At 37.9% G+C, this 24,509-nt stretch overlaps 1 protein-coding gene across 8 annotated transcripts in view; it reads left to right on the forward strand.

The window, feature by feature from the left end:
• MAPK10 (mitogen-activated protein kinase 10) overlaps nt 1–24,509 on the forward strand; it is a 182,693-nt gene that overhangs the window by 78,919 nt on the left and 79,265 nt on the right. For 4 of the 8 annotated variants that reach the window (XM_087736058.1, XM_087736052.1, XM_009473145.2 and 1 more), the window contains 2 exons: nt 2,864–2,935; nt 14,979–15,148. In XM_087736058.1, the coding sequence (XP_087592184.1) occupies nt 2,870–2,935; nt 14,979–15,148 (236 nt within the window). In that variant the 5' untranslated portion in view covers nt 2,864–2,869. Of the gene's footprint in view, nt 1–2,863; nt 2,963–14,978; nt 15,149–24,509 lie in introns of all 8 variants that reach the window. The other 4 variants (XM_087736053.1, XM_087736054.1, XM_087736056.1 and 1 more) reach the window with 2 other exon arrangements.

Consider the following 24,509-nt stretch of genomic DNA (forward strand, 5'->3'; position numbering starts at 1 on the left):
CTTGATCATGATGAAAATTTGAGATCCAGTTGTGATGTTGGTGTTTCATAGACAGGTTTTATCCTTGTGATGCTACTGTGTTCTCTGGCTCCCCAGCTGGGTGCCAGCCTGGGTTATTACAAGCTGTTTTGTTGTATCAGCACTGTTCATTCTCCCAGTTCTTCTCACCCTGGGTGATTTTGCTCAAGGTTGAAAAGATAAAACATCAGAAGTAGGGTAAGGAAATATTCGATGTTTATGCTCTCACCTAAAGCTCAGATCCCTAGTGAGTGTGACTGTTTGTCACTAGCTTTTTGTTTTATAACTGCTTTATGTTGTGACACAATTATCTCAGCATCAGGTCAATTCTTTATTTGCTTTACACAGACACTTCTTCAAAGTTCTAGTGATGAGGTGTCAGCTAGCACCAGAGGAGGTATGATCAAGGGTATTTATGCAGTTGAGCGTGAATGTATTTTCTGCATGAAGAAATTAGAAGTTACATACATGTCTGATTACTTACAGGGCTCTGAAGGGAATCTCATATGAATTCAATATATGAGCCACGCACTACGTAAAACATGAACTGAAATCTGTTTTGCCCTGGGTATACAGTCTTACAGACCTCTGTGCTACAGAAAGTTATTCTCATTCCTGGTGTACAATTGGAGGATCTCAGCTCACTAGTGATTCATTTGATATGTACAGAGGAATATGAGTATTGATCTAGGCCATTAAAACATATCATACTTCTATTATTTTATAAGCTGTAACTGCATACAAGGACAACATAATAAATTGTGCAATGTATTCCAGTTCATAAAATTCACCAGTCTATTCCTCTGCCCAGGGTGACTATTTACAGTTACAGTCACTCCTGTGGAAAGCTGAGGAGCTGTGTATGACGAGTAATGCATATATAATACCAAGTGTGTCTTCTCAGTAGACCCTTGCAGCAAATTCAGCAAGGAACCAAATTTCCCCAGTTCTTTTCCCTTTCTTTCTTCACTTTCCACTGTTAGACTCTGTCTTGCATGTGGTATGTTATGACTAATGACATCTCAGTCATTGATTATTATAGCAATATAATGCATCCAGCTGTTAGGATTTCATAGTGTATATATCTGCAGCGTGAGAGTGTAATTATCTGCTGGCTTTCCAGAAATCATTGGCAATATGACTAATGTTAAAAGCTTTTTTTATATCTTTCTTTCTCCTTCTTGTTTTAATATAAACCCTCTGTGGAATGTGAGGGTCTGGTAATGACTCACTGGGCAATGAGGCAGCAATCTCAGACACTGTAACATGATGCAGAAAAGGTCATACGCTTGCTTTCATAACAGGATTATTCATTCATTCATTCATTAAAAATTAAACACGTGGGAGCACGTGATGCATTCAAATTGGCAAGTATTGGTGAATACTTTCTTGTAGTTTCTTACATCCTGATCAGTTTGTGTGAGATGAAGTTACTCCAAATTAAGTCTTGTCTTATTTAGTGGCATTTACACCTGAAGTTAGTTAATTGTTCCTATTGAAGATAAGTGCTGTAAAGAGGCACATGGTGTCTCAGAATCATGACTGTATCTTAATGGAGTGATGGTTGTGGGTTTTTTTTTTGCTTTTAAGTCTTTGCAATGAGCTTATATTTAAAAGAAAAACATTAAGTTCTATATTATTTATTTCTTTTTACCTAAAAGTTGCTGGGTTTTTAATTGTGCTGTTGAAAGTTTTGGGTTTTTTTGAAGTGGAGTCATGCAGAAAAATCAATGTACTCCAAAGTCTTGTAACGTAGCTACCTATTTCAGCCTGATAGCATTACTGTGGGTTTTTTTCATTGATGTCCCATGCTAGAATGCAGCTAGGAAAGGATTGGTTAGTCAGAGCTGAATGTGGTACTATGGAATTAAGTTAATAACAGCTGTAATAGGCTACATAGGGAGGCCTGTCTAGTCTAGTATATGGCTCCCTTGGCCAGTATCAGATGCCTGTAAAAGAATCTAAAAGTAGGGAGAGTATATACTGGCAGAGTGTGATTCAGAGTTGTCTTGAGTCAGAGGTGATATTTTTGAGGTTAATAGCCTTCAACAGATTCCTTCTTATGTGAATTTGCCTAATCATACTAGGACTTACATTGACTTCTGACATCCACAGCAATGTGAGGCAGGGAGTGACGAAACAGTGTATGAAGAATTCTCTCTTATTGCTGATGCTGAATCTATTGTTTCATAATTTGATGCCACGTACTTCTTTTATTTTAAAATAGGGAAGCGCTTTTCCCTTTTCACTTTTCAGTATGCCACTCATTTTTATGGATCTCCAGCATATCTCCACTCAGCCAGCTCTTTTCTAGGCTAAAAAAAATTCTCAGTCTGTGCAGTTGTTTCATGTAAGGAACCTGTATGTGCTTTGAACCCTTCTTACCACCCTTTTCTGTAACTTTTCTAGTTGTAAGATGTTAAGATGAGAACCAGAACTACATGTGATATTCATACAGTGACATAGCTAGTCTTTCTATTTCTATAACTTTCCTAATAATTGTTAACTTAGGACTTGTTTTTTTCCTCCTTATAATAATTTAGACCATTGTTTAGAACATTATTGACCTGATTTTTCTTTTTGTTGATGTAGGAATATAAACTTTGAGGTAATGGCATCAGTTACTGAAAAATCTTGCAGATGTGACCAAGTCACATTTGAGGCCATAACCTTGACAAGCATCAGAAAGAATTTAGAGCCTATTTACAGTTCAATGTTCTAACTGATTTCTGTTGTTCACAAGCAACTCAGGTTGATTTTATAATTCAAATGTAGATAGAGCTGCATTGTACTTCCACATCAGCAGACATACAAGATTTCTATGTTTAGTTTTCTTTAATTGCAGGTATTTATGAGCCGCCATTTCTTGTATTATTGTGGTGAACCTACTCTGGATGTGAAGATTGCCTTTTGTCAGGTGTGTGTTCCTTACAGGTAAAACAAGGTACAGTATATACTTCATTTTTGCAGTTCATGCCATAATAAAAGAAAAAATAGATGTGAATTTCAGAAGCTTACTGCCAGTAACTGGTTATAAGAATGAGAGTAAATATAAAAAATAGAAGAATGCACCACAAAAATTACTTTTCTATTTATTTTAAAGTTTATTTTGTAGTTTGCTCTTAATGATTTCTAATTTTGTTTTGCTGAAATGTCAGTTAATGTTCTGAGGATTTTTTTTTTTTGTAAAAATAATAGCGGAGTTTGCAAACAGAAAGAATGTTGGCTGTACTTCCAATAAACGTAATGATGAATCAAACAACTGTACATACACAGATGCTTTCACAGAAATATGCAAATGAAAACTATTTTATCTTAGCCTCTGTTTTTGTGAGACAGGGCCTTTTACATTGTAGTCTGTGATGACAATTTTCTGTGCCTTAGTCTACCTTTACTAGAAGTGAAGGGAGGGGAATTAAAATTGTGGGGTTTGTCTTGTCTCCAGTTGAACACCGTGTGCTATGCAGGTTCTGGAGTAATGAGACTGCACTATAGCCAATTCTGTATTTCTAAATTACCCTTGAAATTTCTGGTCACAATGTTTGGAAGTCTACAAGGCTTGAAACTAACTGTGATACGAAGAAAAAAGCATATTGATTTGTCCAGCTTTTGGTGCTCTTGGTTAGATTAAGTTAGTTAATGTATATATATGAGTTACAAATCTGTGTGCGTGTTTTTCCATCATGAATGAAAGATGACTTTTTTTGCTCACTTCTGAACAGTGTTTTGTGTTTGAATTCTGTCTCTTCGTAGTTTTTTTTTTTTTGTGAGATGGGACACCAGTTATCTAACTGCCTGGACATTAGGGACATTCTTTATTTTTGGAGGGGTGAGAACAATGCTGCATTCTTAGAAATGGAATTATGGTAAATGCTGGGTTTTTTCCCTTTATGTTACTTACAGGGTCCGTGTAAGTGAAAGTGCAATTCTAAAAAAGAAAGGGCTATTACTTGTATGTAAGCATTTAGCACAAAATAATGACAGGTGTTGGGAGGTTTGTGTTGTTTTTTAACTCAGGAGTACTAAATATTTGTTCTGCTGAGAAGGTTGGCGCTGCACTTAGTAAATCATCAGCTCTAGGATGGATCTTGGCTATTCAGTTTGATAACCTGTTTAACTGTCTTCTCTGTCCTTTTTTCTCTCCTGTTCTTCGTATGAATATGTTTATCTAACTGGCTTAATTCTTCCACTGTTTTTGAGAGAAGAAAGGATTTTGTCAAACCCATTATTTTTGTAATTTTTTAACAGAGTTTGCTTGCAAAAAGAAAATTCAAAAAATTTTGCAAAAATTGCAAAAAAGGGTTTTTCCTCAGATTGTATGAAAAAGATGTTATTCATGAAAAAGTTACTTGCGCTGTGCAGAATACAGTTTTTGGCATAGCTCTGCTTGCCAACTTTCCTCTCCCTTTTACTTAGACCAAAGCAGAGCTGTACAGCAACATTTCTATTTTACACGTGCAGAGGAAAGGTACTGTTAATCACTTCCTTTTATGTTCAGTGCTCCTCTAGTCTTGGCATCAATCAGTGTGTGACCGTGGACAGCCAACACTTTCTGTCACTGCACTCTGGGTTCTTGATGTAGTGGAAACATGCCGCTGTAATTATTCCTTTGCTGTTACCCTAACCTAATAGAAGGTATTCAAAGGCACATACAGAACCAAACATATTTACAATGTTTTTGTTAAAGCATATATGATGAAATCAACAGCATTTTGGATGAATTTTTATCACCGATTGGTGTTTAATGCCTACAGCAGGTACCCAAAGAGGAGTCATCCGATAAATACATACAAGAGATACTATCCTGACATTGCAGGAAACAGGATTCTATCCTTCAAGCACTTATCGCACAAATACCTTTTCAAGGTCTTCAGATCTTCAGATTTTTTTTCCTGAGGATAAAAGCTGGTTCAGCCTTCACGTTAATTTATTGTCTCCATAAAGACAGGCCCTGGTCCAAATAACAGCTAAGCATACAGTTAGCGTTAGTACAAGAACAGCTGCTAAATTAAGTGTTTTGTTGCATTAAGACCCCAGCCGTCACGGATGCTGTTCATTTTTATTGCATAGGGTGGGATGTGGGTTATATCTGTATCCTGGTAATACTTCGTCCAAACATCCAGATCTTTATTTAGAGACTATTCAACAGTCTCCAGGTAGTAATATTGTTTATTCCATGCTTACTTATAACGTTAATGTGGACATCAAATGCCCTGTGATTTACTAGTAATTCTTCTGCTCTAAGTGTAGACTTCATTCGTACCTTTGGGAAACTGCTGTCTGCTGAATCAGTAAATCTAAGAGGTTCAGAAACTACTGTTAACAAAAGATGATGATGTGACAGCAGAATGGTTATCATCAGCAAGAGGTAGATACTGCCACTCAAATCTTGAGGTGTCTACAACTGACAAGGATCCCAGCAGTACCTAGACAACAGACCACAAAATGTAGTTTCCAGTGAACATTATTCAACTCAATAATTTTTTCATGTGGTTCAACAAGTGCAGAAATTATTTCTACTATGTAAGCATGCAACAGACATCAGAAAAAGTCAGTGTGGTATAGTTCGATCCTGCCCTGTTGACTTGTTAAGACGAGAGCCTCTAGTGATGGTGTAGTAGAATATATAGTTTATCCAATGGACTATTGCAATTTTGTGACTCGTGTTTACCACATAGAATAGAAGTCCTGCTTCCATTTGGAATTTGTGCATCACTGCAGACTTTCTACAAAATATAGACTTGTGCTGAAGTGTCTTTTATAAAGGTATAATATTGAAGACTACTCCAATGATTGTTAGTACTGTGGACATGTTTTTCTTGTAATAAATATTTTGTGGCGATTTCTCTCTCATGGCCTAAAAGGCATAGCTTTATGTGCTATGAAAGAAAGTGACATATACCTAATTATAGGCTGTTCCTCTTGACACAGAGCTTATGTCACTGAATATACTAGTTTGTATATGATGAAATGCTAATTTATCAGGAATAGAATCTGAAGGATTTTCAACTTAAGGAAAAAAGAAAAGCCTTTCCTGAGAAATATTCAGTAGTATAAGTGGGGTAAATATTCCACCACCACCCCGCCCTTTGCAGTATAAAAATACCTAAGTCTGGCATTACTGTACATTGCTAGCCAAATTATGTTCTGAAACAGCCATCTTTTTTAAGGCTGAGGGCATCTGCTTTTCTATGATAATAGAAAGACAGGACAAGAAGGTTTTTTTTTTAGGTTTATACAATATCATTAGACTTTTGTAAGGCTGATATCTCTAAGTTTTCTTATTGAAGTACAGCATAATGCAGAGTAGTATATTCTGAGTAGAACAGGACATTAAAGTTTAAGAAGTGCTGAATAATAGCTAACAATGTCTGGATACTGACTGCTTCATCCATGTTTTCCTTCATTTAGTTTTTCAATATATTTTTTGTTTAATCGACATCAAGACATGTGTAGCCTGTCAGAATTTTCCAGTTTTCTTAACTGTAGCTACACAGGATACCTGTACTTAGAATACAATTCTATACTTTTTTTTACTGGGAACAATAGTCCTGAATTTTCTTGTCTTTGAAAAACACATCTTTATTACTAGAATTGGTATGTCACAGTATTTCCGTAGTGCTTTAAAAATTAATTTTTTTAACAGAAATGCAGGATATGGGATTACTGAAATGAGGTATCAGGGACATGGCCATGCATGTTAAGAAAACATTTAATGTGAATCAGGAATGTACATTCACATGCTAATTCTTTGGTACAGCATCATCATTGTCTTTATTGCCCAGTTTAAACAATTTCATGTCCCAGATAGAGTATATCAGCGTTTTTGCATACTGAAATTGGATTTGGTGCTGTACTGATGCCACCGAAAGAAAACCTTAGAATGAAATTTTAGTTTTCATGTCAAGGGTATTTTTACAAACTTCTACTCAATTTGTGCTTTAAAAAAAAAAAAAAAAACAAACACAAAAAAAAACCAAAAAAACCCAAACAAAAATATTTTAAAAGCTTTCATTTCTCTCTAGACATCTTTTTTTTTTCCCTGTATTCTGCTAACTTGCTGTGTTTCCACAGCCATGCTTACCTGTCTTGAACAAAATGTGTACAGACTTCCTAGATGCAATATTGCATCAATGACCATTTAAAAATCACATGATTTTAGAAAACTTTTCATTTTACACACAGAAAAGACCAGCTTTATTAATTGCATTGCTCTCCATTGATTGGTTGATTCATCTGGACTGTTTTTTAATTTTATTCTAACTTTGATAAACCACTTTAATTACAACTAATGGTTTAATCAGATTGGATGGAGTTACTACTTTGACAGTTTAAAAAACTGTCTTGATGCAGAATGTCCTACAATTATGCCTTCTATCCAAGGGGAAATTAATTGGTATTCATAAGCCATCAACGAACAGTGACCTATACCTTAGATTTCTAGGACTAAAATGATACTTTGTAGTATCAAGAGCTGTTTATTTCTAATAAAAGGTGTGATTAAATTATTCAGCTCCTTATAGTGTTTACTTATAAAAGTTAGAATCTTTTCATTAGGTATTGTCTTCACAGCAAATACTGAAATTATATAACTATATTGAAAAATTTAATTTTTTAATACTTCATCTGTACTGTTGTTACGTGCTGCTTCTTTACCCTTCTTCTTAAAGGAAGCCATGATGTGCATCGGGGCATAGGATTTCATGGAGTCAGTCTTCTTGCTGCCCTGCTTGTGTACTAGAAGAAAGCTTCTTAAACAATACCCAGGACTTCAGAGTAATTCCAGTTTCCTGAGAAGTGTAAACCACTTGAAATATACTGTATTATCAATATAGGCAATAAATAAAGAGGAGCTGTTAATCCCATCTTGGCTCTTCTATGCTCTTAATGCACTGCTTCTATGTTCCCTTCACTACTGTTGATAAATTGAGTGTACTTTTCATTTCTTAGTGTTGCGATGTTTTGGCCAACTTTTAGTGATCCCATTTCTCTTTCCTAATCGTAATTGTATCTTGCTTCTTCCCATGTTATTGCTTCTTTTTCAAACCTAGGGCCTCAGAACAAACTGATTAATACAGACTGCAGTGTTTCCTCTCCTCTCATTTCTCCTGCAAGTTAGATGTGGCTGCTGCCATCGCTTTCCTCTGTTTTGGACACAATTCCACAGTGTCTTTGCTAGCTTCCTATCTCTGCAGCTGTGCATGAATGAGATGTTTGCAAACATCTTTACTGTAGCTTTCTCACCTACTCTTAAATCTTTCTTTCTTGTATTTTTGGCTATATTTTCCATTTGGATCACTGATTAAGTTCCTGTCCATAAAGAAACCCCGCTCTCAAGGAATCTTTTCTCTCACTGTTTCTTGATCAGTCTTCTCATCCTTACCTTCTTTGGTACGGTGACCAGGGTTGGATGTTACCTGTGTGTCAGTGTTGAATTCTTCAGGCATCAGGAGAATTGAGGAATCATTTTGAACTAGTTGTTTTGTTGTGCAGGTACTCGCATATTGCTCATCTCTTAGAAGTCTGGCCTGGAATGAAGCAGACACCATTGGGTCACAGTGACTTCTGAGTAACACGTGATACCACAGTTATAAATGAACTACAAAAATATTGTGCCTGTAAGAAAGAAACAATTAAAAGTAGTTAAAGATCATTGAACATGTAGAGGACCAGTGAAGAATAAGTAAATAGTGCTTTGCTTTGTGTTTTGAGTAGATAGTGATTAAAAGGAAACAGAAGGCAGTCCTGCTGCTTCAGGTGTAATCAGAACTAGGTAAGAGCCAGTTCTGAAGCTGCTGGGTTTTTGGTTTCTCAGTTAGAAGAGGTTAAACAAGGACAATGTGTTTAAAAAAAAAAAACAAAAACAAAAACAAAAAACAAAAACAAAAAACCAAACCAAAAAAACCCACAACAGACCCAACCAGCACTTATGAATATTGTACTTCATCTAATAAGACGTTTTAATACAACTGTTTTAATATGATGTTTTAAAATAGAGTGAACAAAGCAAATATAGTAAAAAGATCAATGATTAATCGATTAAAGTTGAGTTTTTTGCAAGCGTCAGTTGGCTAGTTGAAAGGCTGACTTCATAAAGGCGGGTAGATTGTGTCTGGGGGCTAAGACAAGACTGCTGGAGAGAGATTAAAAGAAGGCAGAGAATTAACCTGTTAAAAATCCCAGTCAAAACACACTAAAATCAGGAAGACTGGATGACTGACTAACACAGTCCTTGCAGGATGGGAATGAGTTGGAAGAATGGGGAACTGTGACGTGATGTGGCTGATAAGATAAAAATCTGTAATACTACACCCAAACACACACACAAGATGAAAAAACTATTTTTTGCAGGAGATTTGATATCTATGGACTTTTGAGTTTAGGGAAAGCCAGAATAAGTGAGAAGTTCGGCTTTATGGTGAGAAAAAACAGGTAATATTTCTGCCATAAATGTGGCATATACAGAATACACAATGAAAAATAATTTAGTAGGCCTTTCTATGCAAAGATACTTTGTGTTTCTCAAGTGGTGGCTTCTGTAGCCATACAAATTTACACAGCAAAACCTGTGACCATTAAATCCAAAGCAGAGGGTTCAGTAAATGTCTCTTCATCCCAAAATTCTGGCACTTGACTCTTCCGAGAAAATTACAGCTGTACAAGTGGGAGGATAGCCATTAAATGAATAGCGTTGTTGACTTAGCAGATGCACACAGGTGAGCAGGGCTTGCCTGTATGTACATTTTTGGAGCTGGCAAGAAGACGCTGAGGATTTTACCGTGCTTCAGAATTTCAATTTGTATAATCTCAGCATCTGACTTTTAAGGTCACATTGTAGCTTTAAGATATTACCCTTTTGGATCCTGAGGGAATTGAAGGCGTCCACCTCTGAAAGGTGCTGTCCGAGATGGGGTGGAGATGTGGGGGCTCCTGGGGAGCCATTGTGATTGCTAGCTCAGAACCTCCTCTCTTTTGCATCCTGCTCACCTTTGGGCGCTGTGCCAACTGCAAATCAGGAGTCAGCCTTTCAGTCTTCCATCTAATTCTTTTCCTTGCCTGCATTCACACATGTGCAGTCATTTAGTTATTTTCAGTAGCCTTGAATCATAGCACCCTTAAAAGTTGATGTGTTCCTGTAGGTATTTCTGTGTGCAGGCAGGGAAGGATACTAATATTGAGGTAAAGTTTCCCCTCAGCTGACACCTGGTAACAGACTCTCTGACAGCACTCATTGTCTTGGAAATGCAAAGGAGAGCAATTTAGCTTAAACTGCCATTAGCATGGTTTGTATTTATAAAAGCTAGGATGTATGAGATACTGAGCTGTAAGAAATTCTGATATTTTAGGCTCATCCGTAATAGGAGGAATGGTGTTCAGAAGCAAAGGTCTGTCAGTGAAATATAATACATATAGTTCTTTTATGGGGTAGAAATGGACAAATAAAATGGGATATCGGGAAACAATTCACCTCATAATACAGAAAATAACATAATTTTGTTTCTGTTGTGCTTTTTAACCCTCTCTTTTGTTCTCTATGCTGTGAAACAAAAAAAGGAAAAGAGTACGACTTGTAGCTGTGTGTGAGGCAGTAAGTTATTTGAGTTTCACTGAATTTTTAAATAATTGTTCTTTGAAAGCAAAATATGTGTTCTCTAAGCATTTAGTAATGGTGCGAGTATCCTTTTCCTTCATCTCAAATGCTTGAGTCTTGACAGTTCATTTTCTTTCCTCCTCCCCAGTTGTTGGGATATTAAGCAAAAATCATTGCAGATATGGCTATGTGTTTAAGTGACCCAACAAAGATAGCTATGTTTTCAGGACTGAAAAACTTTTACTTCTCTTAAATGTCTCAGTATAAAGGAAAGAGAATGGCATTAGGCGTGTGTTAGAAGTTTTCAATTAGATACCGGAAAGTGAAAATAATGGTGCGTGCATTCTTGTACATGTGAAATGAAAGTTAAGTTCTGGTCAGTGTTGAAGCAATGTAATTGCACTGTCCAAATATTTATGGAAACCAAGAACAAATGGCACTCCAATGCATACTTTGTCTCTGAGGAATAATCCTTCGTGTTACACAGAGGTCTGAGAAACTAGATGTGTTTTGTTCAAAGCGAAAAGGATGGAGAAATTTGCTTTTGTTTCACGCTTGCAATGTTTACTATTACTTTGGGGCCCCAGTATTGTAGCTTGCCCAAGTTCATTTGTAGTTCACCTGAAAATTTATTAACTCAGTGAAATTCACTTTTCTATATAAGACCTATGCATCTTTACTATGATATCCTAAGAAGTAAACCTGATTGCCATGTGTATGTATACCCTCTCTTTCCCCAGCTAATTCTTAATGAAGTGCTAATTCCTAGTTACTTAAGATGCCAGTATCAATCAAATTTGAAAGAAGTTTTTGTGTTAGGTGTGTATACAGAAGGGTTTATACTGGAAATTCCTAGTCCTGTGTTCCTTTCTGCTGTCAGACAATCAAAGCTTTAAGTTAAGCTGCCAGTACAGAATTTGTAAGCATTATGCAGTAAAATCTGAATCTGAAATAGCTTACATGGTGTAGATGGGGGGGGTGGGGAAAGGGGATAGTAACTGCTATACCGACACCAAGGCTTCTGGAAGGGGTTTGAGTGAGCACTGAGAACGTAACAGAATGAGACCAAAATGTAGTGTGTAGGCTTCTTTAAGATCAGCAATGTGGATCTGAAAACTTTGAGAAGCACTTTTTAATCAGGATTTGAAACTAATACTCACATGGACGTGTTCTGTTAAGAGTGTGAATTTCCTTGCTCATGGGAAAAGCTTTTTTAGCTTAATTGCAGAGTGAAACAAAACGGCCATTTCCTCATCCTCATTTAGGAATTGGCTGTTGTATCAACTTGGAGATGATTCATGATTTGATTACGTGTCGTCTTGGTTTGAGGATCTGATCAAATGTGATTAATCCAATAATGCTGTTAATTCATTGATTTAGGGATTTGATTTAAATTACGATCGTGATAAGGATAGTTATTCATCTCCTGGTTTTTATAAAAGTAAGCAATACTTTGGGCTTAAGCAGTAGGCTTACTGTGTTTGAATTTTACTTATTTAGGCTTTGGTAAAAATCAGCAAAACATAGAGAGTAGGATTTTTTTGTATTTCTTTTTTTTTTAGCAGTGGGGGTTTAAAGGGAGGAGGCAAATTAGTAGATGACCTGGAGACTGTTTTGCCTATCCACAAAGCTGAAGTGTTTGTCACTCAGAGGAAACATGCTGCTTGGAGTGAACTTCAAACTAAATCAGCCTGTCTTGAATTTTATAAATAATTCGTAGTGTTGATATTTTCTGTCAAAGCTCCTTATGGCTCACAGATTTTTAAGTAGACAGACTTTGAGAAAAATATTAATCTAAAAAAAAAAAATCTATGAAAAAAATAAAACGGTCTTTACCTTTCCTACTCACTTACATTTAGGAGCAGATTGTCATAGGAACGGTCTGTGTTACACAGAGGAGAGCTGCTCATCAGGACAGTTGTGTGTTCTGACCAGGTCTTACGGGTTGTGGTCTTCTGTGTCCAATGATCAACACCACCTTAATTGCTGTTGAAATGACTGAAGCGATTGCATACATTAATTATCCTTATAACTGAAGTACTACAGAGTGGTTCTTCTGAGCTGTTTTAATTGATTTTTAAGACATTCTTGTATTTAAAATAACCACCTGCTGGAACGGCAGTAGTTCAGAAATCATACTGTAGGCAACATGGGATCCCCGAGGCCAGCAGTTCACAGGGTCAGTCTAACTTAAAAGCAAGTTATTTTGATGTACAGGGGACTGTAAATGTAGAGTGACAAAGTATCTTTTCCTATGTAGCTCCGTATCACGTGAGGAATTGTTGGGTAGCTCAGGGGTGAGAATGCAAACAAGTTATGGCAGGCCTGGCTCACCCAAGCCTTAACACAGTCATCTGGCTTGTTTAAAAAAATTGCTGTATCTGTACTTCCAGAGGAGCTGGCTACAAGTCAGGCTCACTAAGGAATGCAATTTTTATGCTGACACTTTATAAGACATTGGTTTCAGAGTAACGGGTGTTAATGCTGAATATTGTCTGCATTGTTCTGATAATGACATCAGAAAAAAACACACTGCAAATGTGTTTGTCTAGCCAGAGAGAGCTGTGATTATTTCCTGTCTATCAGGAGCATATTATTAAAATATAGCCTCTCAATTCCAGGTCCGGTATGAACAGCTGAGCTAGCCAAATTTATGCATCTCTCTTCTCATAATGGAAGGAGTTTTAAGACTAAGGCTACACAGTGTGAATCAGATGTAGTCTGTCTGTCTTCAGATGAGAAAAATTCAAACCTCTTTCAGAGTCATTTCACTCTCTGTAAGCTTAAATTTAGCACTCTGTCAGTGTCCATAAATCTCTCGCTTTCTGTGTTCGGGGGAAAAAAACCAAGAACAACCTTGCCCTGTGTCTGATTTAACAAGTAAATGTAATGTTTCTAATTGCTCTTCTGAAATGAGATTTTCTGTTTGAATGAACACCTACATTTATTAAAATGTTTCAAAGTCTCTAAGTGAGGTGGTTAGGATTAACTAATGCTGTCCAGTGACAATGGGCCTTCCCGTGAGATAACGGACACAAAAAGACTATTAATCATCCTAAGGCAAACCTAAGAATCCAAGTTCTCAGCAAGGTCAGTTATCTGTTTTTAATGACCAGCTTTGTGGAACACTGGAATGATGTCCTTTTAAATTGAAAAAATAATATTCTCCAAATCAACTTTTTCCCTGCTCCATCAAAATTCAACTTAGTAGTCCATAGTGACATAACACGGTTGATTATTCAGATTTTTTGGGGAAAGCAATAGCAAATAAGAAAATTTTGAAGCTGTGTTTGTAAGCACTGAAAATAAATGCACAGGCATGCTGGTTTTTGCTTCTCCTTATAGAAGGCGTTTGAAAAGCCTTGACTTCCATAAGTGAATTGTCAGCTACTTGAGGACTGATCTGTTGTAATATGTTGAACTCTTGCATCCTGTGCTCAGCATCATGTAGCATAGAATACTAAATTACAAATGCTAAATTCTTATTTTTATCTCAAATTACTATATACTTTGCTCCATAGTCTTCAGGGAACTGAGCTCACTAGTAGTCATAAAATGGTTATAATGTAACTTTCTGCATAGTAATTCTACAAATTTGGGTGAAGTTACAGCTGTGCAGTGCTAGCTTCAATACAAGCATAAAAAATTTACAGTAACTTGTCGTTGTGTCATGAAAATTAGCCTTTGCTTAGGACTAATGCATTTGTCACGTCACGAGAGCAACTCTTCTATCCATAGGAACTCAGAACTTGGGAAGATCTGAGCTACTGAATACTCTCCATGATATTGAGCCATGTCAGGTCACAGTTTGTGTCATAAACTGCTGTTTTTCTGTTGCAACTCTTGTTGAAATGTTCTCAAGGCCTTTATCATATGCTCAGGGAAAGTTTTAGCGCTCGTGTGAATAGACTTACTTGCTCTGTCTGACCACTGATGAAGAGCCTAATTCCTATGTCTCTTGTCCCACTTCTACATGGATGTAAGTCTTCTCATTTTAAAATAAGATCCCTATTGCAATACAAATGAGGGCAGAATCAGCATGAACGCATAAGCCAGTAGTCATAAAGCAGCAGTAATGGCAAGCAGAGACCAGTAGTTGAGCGTAACTCTGTCACAAATATCAGCTGGAGAATTCACTAGCTTTCTCTCATCAGTGGTTTTTTATGGTTACTTCCTGGGTGAAAGAGGGTTTGATAGAGTCTTTGAGAGCTTTTGAGGATTCGCATACATCTATGACAATGAGCCTAAAATGGCAAGAATTTATATTGGAAAATTAGGCTTACTGTGTTTTATCAGTATTCTGATGTTTTACCAGCCTTGGTTTCTGTGTTTTTTTCCACTCCCTCCCCCCTTCCCTTCTGTACAACAGGGATTTGGGAAACAAGTGGATGTGTCATATATTGCCAAACATTACAACATGAGCAAAAGCAAAGTTGACAACCAGTTCTACAGTGTGGAAGTAGGTGACTCAACCTTCACAGTTCTCAAACGCTACCAGAACTTGAAACCTATTGGCTCTGGGGCTCAGGGAATAGTTTGGTAAGTATCAGCAGTTTCTCTTATGCTTTTAAATAGGATTTGCCTTTTGCATTTCTTCACAGTTATCTAGCCACAGACATTGTCTAAAATTGCAAAAATAACAGTCAGGCAACAGACATCCTGAGGCAGAAGGAGCCTAGTCGTTCGCTAATAAATTCTCCTGCTGGTGAGAATGATAGCACTAGGTTTGTTTCTCTACAAAGCAAAATGTAACTAGCAAGAAAGCAGGAGAAAGATCTTATCATAATTAACAACTGTGGCACTATTTCCAGAGGCAGGGAAAACAATATCCAAAGTAAACTCTGTAATTTTAGTCTTTGTACAGTAAAAGTCACTGAGAGCAATATGGAAACTTGTCACATCCCATAGCATTCTCAAGTATTCAGAATGGAGGCCTTTCAAATTGAGGTAACTGCTAATGTTTCCTTTATTTCTTAAAAGAGATGTTGCAGTGATGTGAATAATGCAAACAAAAGACACAAATTCAGTAGCTCTCCTAAATAATACAAAAGGCTTATGGAATTCTAAATTATTGTGTTCAAAAGTTGTGGTATCCTGGTTGGCTTTTGCCTCTGCATTTTTAGAGATGGCTCTTAAATGGCAGTGGCTTGTATTTAAATGGCTCTGTATAGACATTTGTTACCTGTTTAATTACAAGGCATTAGGGTAACTAACGCGATCTTTTATCTATAACTTGATCAGAGTTGAAGTCTTATTCCATCTGTCATCTTTATCACTGCTCTTTTCTGACTTTGAGTGTTACCTTACAGTTGGAGGCAGTGGTAAAGCAACAGATTCCTTTAATCTAGAGGTAAGTGGGCTTCCATGGATCATTGGCATTGGCATTATACTTGACAGTGTAACAACAATTAGCAACGCGTCCTTAGGTCTCAGTCTGTCACTTCCAGTGTTTAGTATGCTTTGAGGCCACACAAGTCCAGAGATTGATCTAAATGATGAAGTACTTTATTTCATATCTTAAACACAAAAGGGGTAAAGGTTGGTTTAAAATCAGCTTTGGGAAAGAAACATACTTTGTGTTGCGTACTATTAATGTTCATTTTGCACTATTTGTCCACTTCCATATATAGCAACAGATGTTTTTTTCTTCCTACTTACTATCCTCTATTTGTTTTAGAGGAAAATCAGATTTTGTTGAACCTCTCTGCAACTGAATTCCTGTAATGATCAATTATGAGCAGCAAAAAAACATAGAAGTTAAGCTAAATAAAATCAATAACATCCTGTGAATTCATCTTTCGTACTAAGTTGACAGGCAAAAATTAAGAATGCCTTAGGAAAGAAAATCAAATCAGAAGACACTTAAGTTCAAGTGAAAGTTAACACAAATCCCCTGAAATGGCTGAGCAGCATGGAGAGGCCAGAAAAGGCCTTTTATGGTGTGATGATACAGATGTAGAAGTATTACATGATAGGTGGGGAAGATAATGAGCATTTTTGCTTAGTATGTGTTACATTGTAATCTACCCATCATGAGGCATAATTTACCAGAAATACATTAACAGACTATGAGCAAAGCATGAAGAATCAACGGTGAAGTGGTGAATTAATGAAAAAAATTGTGAGATAAATATGTGTAGTTTAGCTAAGGGAAGACAACACATGTTAAAAAAATATCTTCAGTTGTCTAGGTTTCTACTTGCATAATAATAATAATAATTATATAGTAATAATAATAAGTTTACATAGTAAATTAGAAACTGTAGGTATTTTGATGGATATAGGGTTACATCTAGAAAAAGCAGACTAATTTAAGGAAAAAAATATACTGAAAAACTGTCTATTTGTGGAGTGCTGCTGGCTCTGGTGGGGGAGGTAGTTTGCCCTGCTCATCTTGTTCTTTTGCAAAGAATAGCCATGAGCAGTGCCTTTGTGAAAACAGTGAGAAAAACCTAGATCATAATTTCCTTTAGATCCAGTGGATCTGTTTATACTGAATGACTTGCTGTTCGAGAAGTGTAACAGATCTGGGATGCAATTCTGTCTCTTAGTGCCAGAATTAGCAGAAGTGTAGGAGCTGAAATGGGTGATCTCTGCCCTCTACTAAGGGCAGACACAGGTGGGATAGCTCAGAGAGGTTTAGGTTCAGACTTCTCATAGCACACGCTATTTCTAGATTTTCCTTCCAGATAATTGTGGGTAAAAGAACACTGCCTGTTGTCTGGCTGGAGTGACGGGCTACCCAGCTACTGGAGGCAGCTTTAGTGCATACCAACATCTGGTTTTAGGGAGTGATAAAGGTAGAGTATTACTGATAAATGCTAACTACCCTTTCAGGACTGAGCTGCTGTGTTGTGGTTTAACCCCAGCCAGCAACTAAGCACCACATAGCTGCTTGCTCATGCTGCCCCGCCCCCCCCCGCCGGTGGGATGGGGGAGAGAATTGGAAGGGTAAAAGTGAGAAAACTCATGGATGGAGATAAGAACAGTTTAATAACTGAAGTAAAATAAAATAGAATAGTAGTAATAATAAAATAATAATAATACAATAATAATATACGAAGCAAGTGATGCACAATGCAATTGCTCACCACCCACCGACCAATGCCCAGCCTGTCCCCGAGCAGCGATTGCTGCTCCCTGGCCAACTCCCCCAGTTTATATAGTGAGTGTGACGGCATATGGTACAGAATAGCCCTTTGGCCAGTCAGGGTCAGCTGTCCTCGCTGTGCCCCCTGCCAGCTTCTTGTGCACCTGGCAGAGCATGGGAAGCTGAAAAGTCCTTGACCAGTGCAAGCACTACTTAGCAACAAATAAAACATCAGTGTGTTCTCAACATTATTCTCATACTAAATCCAAAACACAGCACTATACCAGCTACCAGGAAGAAAATTAACTCTATCCCAGCTGAAACCAGGACGTGCTGCCAGCAGTTGCAGCCAGTGGCCCGCTTCTTGACTAGTCTAAATTTTTGCAGATTGGCAAGTGGAGTCCATGATGTCTTCCCCACGCTGGAAGAGCTGAACCGCTGATGACTTTTCTGCTTTGTCAAGTACTTGGCCACACAATAGTAATTCCCACATCTTGAGAAAAGGGGGCCTATTTAATAATAGATTTTTCAATAATTGGACATCAGATCTCTCGGTAACAATCAGGTGCAAGAAATACCATGCCAAGGACTGCCTCAGCACTAACTTCAGGACCAAACTCTACTTGCTAGCCACAGCTTCCCTCTTAACTCAGATGTGAGACCCCATGTGCCCAGCGTGCTGGCTGCCTTAGCACCTTGCCAGATATACTTGGACAGGCAAACTGTCTGCAGCCCAAGAGGTAACTGTAGAGGCAGAGGGAGATGGAGGAGAGACATGATGTTTTTCGGGCCGCTCTGGAAGCTGGTGTTGCAGGTTCCTAGGCCAAGCCACAGAGTACTGAAATCTTTCTCATACAGTTCTATAAATAGATGTTAACATAAGCAGGAAATTTCAGTGGAAAATAATTCATGTTGTGGAACAGAAGCAGGCATGGGAAGCAGGGAATGATGTTATGAAAAAAGTTGGGACTTGCTTTCACTTGATTATTCTGAAAATTGCATCAAAGACAAAATCATTTGCTTTATATAGAAGCATTAAAGTAAAGATATTAAGGTCTTTAGGGGGTGATAATTTATTAAATTACGTGAAAAAGAGAAAGCCATATGGTGTGAGTGTTAGTTGTAATTGTCATTGTGCCCATGTGAAATAATTATAAACTTAGTGAGAAAGTGGTATTGGCTGTAGACGTAGTGCATTTGGTGTCTTCGGAAATTAATTATGGGAGCTTTCAATGGGATTTGTGTTAACTATGTTCACAAAATTATTTTTGCCTCTAGGAAGAAAGAAAAAGCTGCTTGGAATCTCTTGAGCAGGGAAATTCCTCTTCACTCCGCAAAAACTACTCTTAATGCAAGTGTAGGCCGTTTGCTCACTGTGCATCACACTCACATCTGAGAGAAAGACTATATAGGGTGTGTTTGCATAAAATTCTCATGTTGTTATAGGCATGATGACAATGGGACATAGCTGAAACAGAGCTTGTAGTTTATTAGACCAAGCTGTAGTTGTAAAAACTATGCAGGCTTTTAACCACACAAGTTTATCTTCAAGTCTGCGATAGAAACAGAAAAGGTCAAAGGCAAAATGAGTTGAGAACACTTTTCTGAATTTAATTAGATACATGCTACTTAAGCCACTGAGAGAAGAGGTAGTTGATACCCCTCTGCAATGTTAGAGGGGAGTTGACAACTACCTTATTTTACAAGGGGGAGAGAGAGAGACAGGTCACTTTCAGCCTGCAGGTATGGATGGTTTAGATAAGGGTGGGGGGAGAGGAATTTTCATGTTCCATAAAATCAACAGAAATGTGCTGATGTTGGAGTGGGTGTTTCTTTGTGTTTTAAATGAATGCTTTTTGCCTGGAAGCAAGGCAATTGATCTGTAGGTTTTCTGCTGTGGTTTGCAAACTATCATTTTTTATATTGCCTGTGATATTTTTGATACTGCCTGTGATGTCTAGAAAAATGATGTTGTATAGGAATATTTCAAAAGCAATTTGAAGGGACTGTGACAGTTTTTGAATTTATGATGGAAGCAAGGGTGAAGTCCAGTTTTCCATGGCATGTAATGAAGACATCACTTACAGGCTTGAGGATAGAAGTAATTAAAATCTTAGAAGCAGCTTATGAAGACATTTGGCCTGGTTTATGACCACATTGGTCCCTATGCCTGTGTGCATTAAAAGGAGAAAGTGTTAGCTTTGAAGACAAAATTGTCTGGGTGAGTATCAAATAGATGAGTCTGATGATGTCTTTCAGCTGAAATCCTGAATGCTTATCTTGCTCTCTTCTGAAGAGTGAAGAGAGGCTTTTATGCTGTAAAATGTTGGGATGTGGTCTAATGACGTGTCAGGTGGACCAGGGGAGTGTTAGCTGTGAAGTGCTTTATGCTATCTAGTTTATGCGAGAAGTTTTTGTGTCTTGGAGTAATGGGGGGGGGGCGGGGGAAGTATGGGAGCAGGAATGATGGTTTGAGGATAGTTTTGAAGAGTCCTGGTAGCTCTTCAGTGATTGCATTATAAGTTTAGAAAGATATGTCATCTGCAGATATAGAGGAGACTATAAATATATTCTGGAAGTAGTAAATTGGGAAATTTGTTGTGTTGTTTTTCTTGGAATTAGTTATTTCATATCATCTTTGAGCCTGAATATGAAGGAGATTGCAGAGTCTTTTTGTGTTCCCTGTAACAGGTAGAGTCAGCACGTCAACTGGTAGCTTACTATGTTGTGTAAGGTTACCGTAGGTTCTCCTTTGCTGATTTAATTGTAATTTGGTGGTTGAATCTTAAGGAGTTCAGAGTTCTTTCAAGTCAGCACGCTGTGATGGTGGTGCTTGTTGTGGATTATATAACTGCTGATTCTTACCCTAAAGTAATCATAGGATCATAGAATCATTTAGGTTGGAAAAGACCCTTAGGATCATTGAGTCTAACTGTTAACCTAACACTGCCAAGTCCACCACTAAACCATGTCCCTAAGCACCACATCTACACGGCTTTTAAATACCTCCAAGGATGGGGACTCAACCACTTCCCATAGTATTCAAAGGCCATAGGAGGAATGCAACAGATATTGTCCACTACAAGTTGTCCAGTATGAAGGGGTTTTTTGTTGCTGTTCTACTTGGAACTATCATAGGGAAGTGTCCTGTTGTGTCATGGAACTGGTAATGGAAGATTTGTTAAGACGGCGTTGGCTAAAACTTCCTCTAATTCTCTGTATATTCGTGCGTTATATATACTAAGGCAATTATTATAGGGAAACCTCTTCCCTCCCATAGATCTCTGGTGGAGGTCTGTGAAGATATGAACATAGTCAATCAATAGAACCACTTAAAAATATATTTTAATTTAATATGACTACCTTCTGCATGGAACATGCCTGTAAATGATGAAGAGGATCAGATCTTTGAGTTTGCAAAAACACTTGAGCTCTTTTGTATGATGGTTATCCTTCAGGTCTGGTTTTGTGTAGCACAATTGACTCCTGGTCTGAGTATAAGGTTCTAAAGTGATATTGCAATTGGAATAATGGTAAAAGCCATGGAAAAGAGGAGCTGACACTTCTGAGCATAATCAGTTCTGAGCCCACACTGATCAAAGAAGAAGAATAGTCTATGCTTTTGCTATGGTGCAGTGGAAAAGAGACAGAGAATAGTGGACATCTCAGTGTCTTACAGTTAATGCACAGCCTTATTTGTATTGTTTAGCTGGACACTAGTGTTTTAAAGTTCTTGAGAGATCAATATATTTCTCCATTGTGATCCTGCTATCCCAGCAATACTGTTTTGGTTTCTTTGTGCCACTGAATTGAAATACTGTATTCCTTGATAGAGGTCAACATTTCTGCTTGTATAAACTGGCATAGTTCCATTGAAGTTCAGAGGTGTTCTCACCGCAGGATGGATCACTAGTTTTCCTCAGAAGAGGAGAAAAAAGAATACATGTCATTCAGAGGAAAAATGAAGTGAACCATGTACCCAGATATGCCTAGATTTGCAGTGGCTCTGAAAGGAGTGGCAGTGTTAATTTTGTCAGTCCCAATCTGTGCTGGTTTTGGCTGGGATAGAGTTAATTTTCTTCATAGTAGCTAGTACAAATTTCAGATCTGTGCTGAAAACAGTGTTGATAATTCAGGGATGTTTTCGTTATTACTGAGCAGTGCTTACACAGAGTCAAGGCCTTTTCTGCCTCTTGTAGCACCCCACCAGCGAGCAGTCTGGGGGTACAGAAGTTGGGAGGGGACACAGCTGGGACAGCTGACCCCAACTGACCAAAGGGCTATTCCATACCATATGGTGTCATGCTCAGCATATAAAGCTGGGGGAAGAAGAAGGAAGGCGGGGACATTTGGAGTGATGGCATTTGTCTTCCCAAGTAACAATTCTGCGTGATGGAGCCCTGTTTTCCTGGAGATGGCTGAACACCTCCCTGCCGATGGGAAGCAGTGAATAAAGTCTTTGTTTTCCTTTGCTTGCATGCGTGGCTTTTGCTTTATCTGTTAAACTGTCTTTACCTCAGCCACAAGTTTTTTCACTGTTAACTCTTCCAATTCTCTCCCCCATCCCACCAGGGGGGGAGTGAGCAAGCGGCTGTGTAGTGCTTAGTTGCCGGCTGGAGTTAAACCATGACAGTCTCTCCTGTGAATCAGTACTGAGCGTATGTCATGAGTTCAGTCACTTGCATTTCAGTTACACAGTCACATTTTGCAGACTTTTTGTGCTTAACGTGCTGTCGGCTGGCACTGCAGATTTATGCTGTTCTATTAAAGATTCTCCAAATTGTATCCATTAGTTCAGCTTGTGTTCTCTTTCTCATGCTGTTGTGTGCTTTACTGATGTGCTTTGACACTCTACTCCTGAGGAGGTTTTGAAGACAACCTTTAGAGAGTTTTACAAGTGTTTTGTGTGAGAGTAATGTAGAAAATAGCTGTCAGTTTGTACTGTGTACTATTACTGTACTGTTAGTGAAATAAGCATGTCAATTTAAACGAATTCTCTGATGTTTCCCAGTGCTAATCTCTCATGCAATGGCAACACCTGATGAGATTTTTTTTTTCTCCTGAGAACAAGTGGTTTAAACTATTGCCAGAATTTTTTTTCACTTTCAGAAGTTCTTAAGTGTTGAAATACTGTAAGTAAACTCACAGCAAGCTTCAAGCCACACTCATTTATTTGTACATTGCAGGATTTTTCTCCAACTAACAATTTGCATTCATATTGTAGTATTCTTTGGATTTGCTAGCGTGTCATTGCTCTGAAATGCCAGAAATGTAATTGTATGTACTCAGCCATTGATCAGCATCCGATGTACATCTGGAACAGCACATTCTGGTTTGTTGTTCTGATATACTTATGCCTTGATTCTTCAGAAAGACAGTAAATTTCCCAATTGTATTTGGAATCTGGATCACCAGCATGTAAATTTTAAGGTGCTGAGAGACTCCTGGTGGGAACAGCAAAGATTGAGTATCTCTCCGTGGAATTTATCTCCAGAATATTGAGTGAAGGTGCTTATCTAAGTTTGTCAGATTTGTGTTTCTTAAGGTGATGTTATTAGAATTTGCATAGTAACAGATATTCAGAGACAGTTTGCTTGGATATGGGGTGAGAGGAGGAGGCAATGTCCTGAATGCTCTTTCTAACGACTCAACAAAGAACTCAGCTTGATGTGGAGGGAAACTGCCGTTAGGATCATAGAGAACAGCTACCATATGTCAAACTATACATAATATGTCTGAAAAATGAGATGCGTTAATTGTCTTTAAGCAGCTACTATTTCATGTTTGCTTTCATTCTTACAACTTCCTGTATCCATTACTACTATCTTTAATATAAGTGGGAAAGAGGCAAAAAAAAAGTATATATCTAGTAGCAGTGCATGAAGGCACCTGAGGCAGGATGAAGACCCATTTTTATATGACCCATTTTTGTATATTACCTGAGATGTAATGTTTGAGCAAAACATGGTCTACAGATTTTCTCAGTGCTTTACAGAAAACAAAAAGTTGTCCCTTGTCCCAAGACCTGCTGTCCTTAGACAATCATAAAAAACAGTGACAGCCCAAAAAATTGGGATATAACAGAAGTTGTGCGAAATAAAAAGACAATATGAAACAAGAGATTGTGTATGAAGCCTAGGTGAAGTTTGTGAACAAGGTGAGACACATCTGGCATGACGTGAGTGGGAAAACTCACCAGAATGGGCAAGAGTTGGCAATAAAGAGAGAGGCAGCTAGGAAGGGAAGCAGAAAGGAGGAAGACTTAAAGAAAGGAGTGAAAGCAAGTGGCAAACAGGACATCGAGGGGGTTTTGGGATTGTGGTGTTTTTTTTTTTTTTCTTTTATTGTTTTCTGGATTCATGGTGTTATACTTTTCCATCCAAAATTGGTTGGTGCCCATCTACAAATTGGAAATAAATTCTGTAGCTCTGGGGTCACTAATTCACCATAAGCCACCAGAAGGGGGTAGAGTTTCTCATTCAAACAAAAATCTTGTTTTAAAATTGTGTCAGAGCATCTACATCTTGAAATTTCTGGTGTAACAGGGAAACTTGAAAACCTAAGTAATTTTAAATTTTGTTCCTGTTGAGCAAAGGCATTTTGGCTTCTTATACAGCAGGTGAAACATTTTGTATCCTTATAAACCATCAGTTTTACCTGCTAGCATCTTACCTGTGTCAGAGATGTCCCTCAGTATGAGAGACTGTAGATACAGAATTACCCCAGTTGGATGAAAAAGCGCTGAATGAGTTAGGGCAACCTGGGTTGGCTGAATTAGTGTCAGCACAGGGGCAGGCTGTAGACTAGCCC

The sequence above is a fragment of the Nipponia nippon genome, unplaced genomic scaffold, assembly GCF_047370975.1.
Source record: "Nipponia nippon isolate SJK-2023a ecotype South Korea unplaced genomic scaffold, ASM4737097v1 scaffold_6, whole genome shotgun sequence".
Classification (NCBI taxonomy): domain Eukaryota; kingdom Metazoa; phylum Chordata; class Aves; order Pelecaniformes; family Threskiornithidae; genus Nipponia; species Nipponia nippon.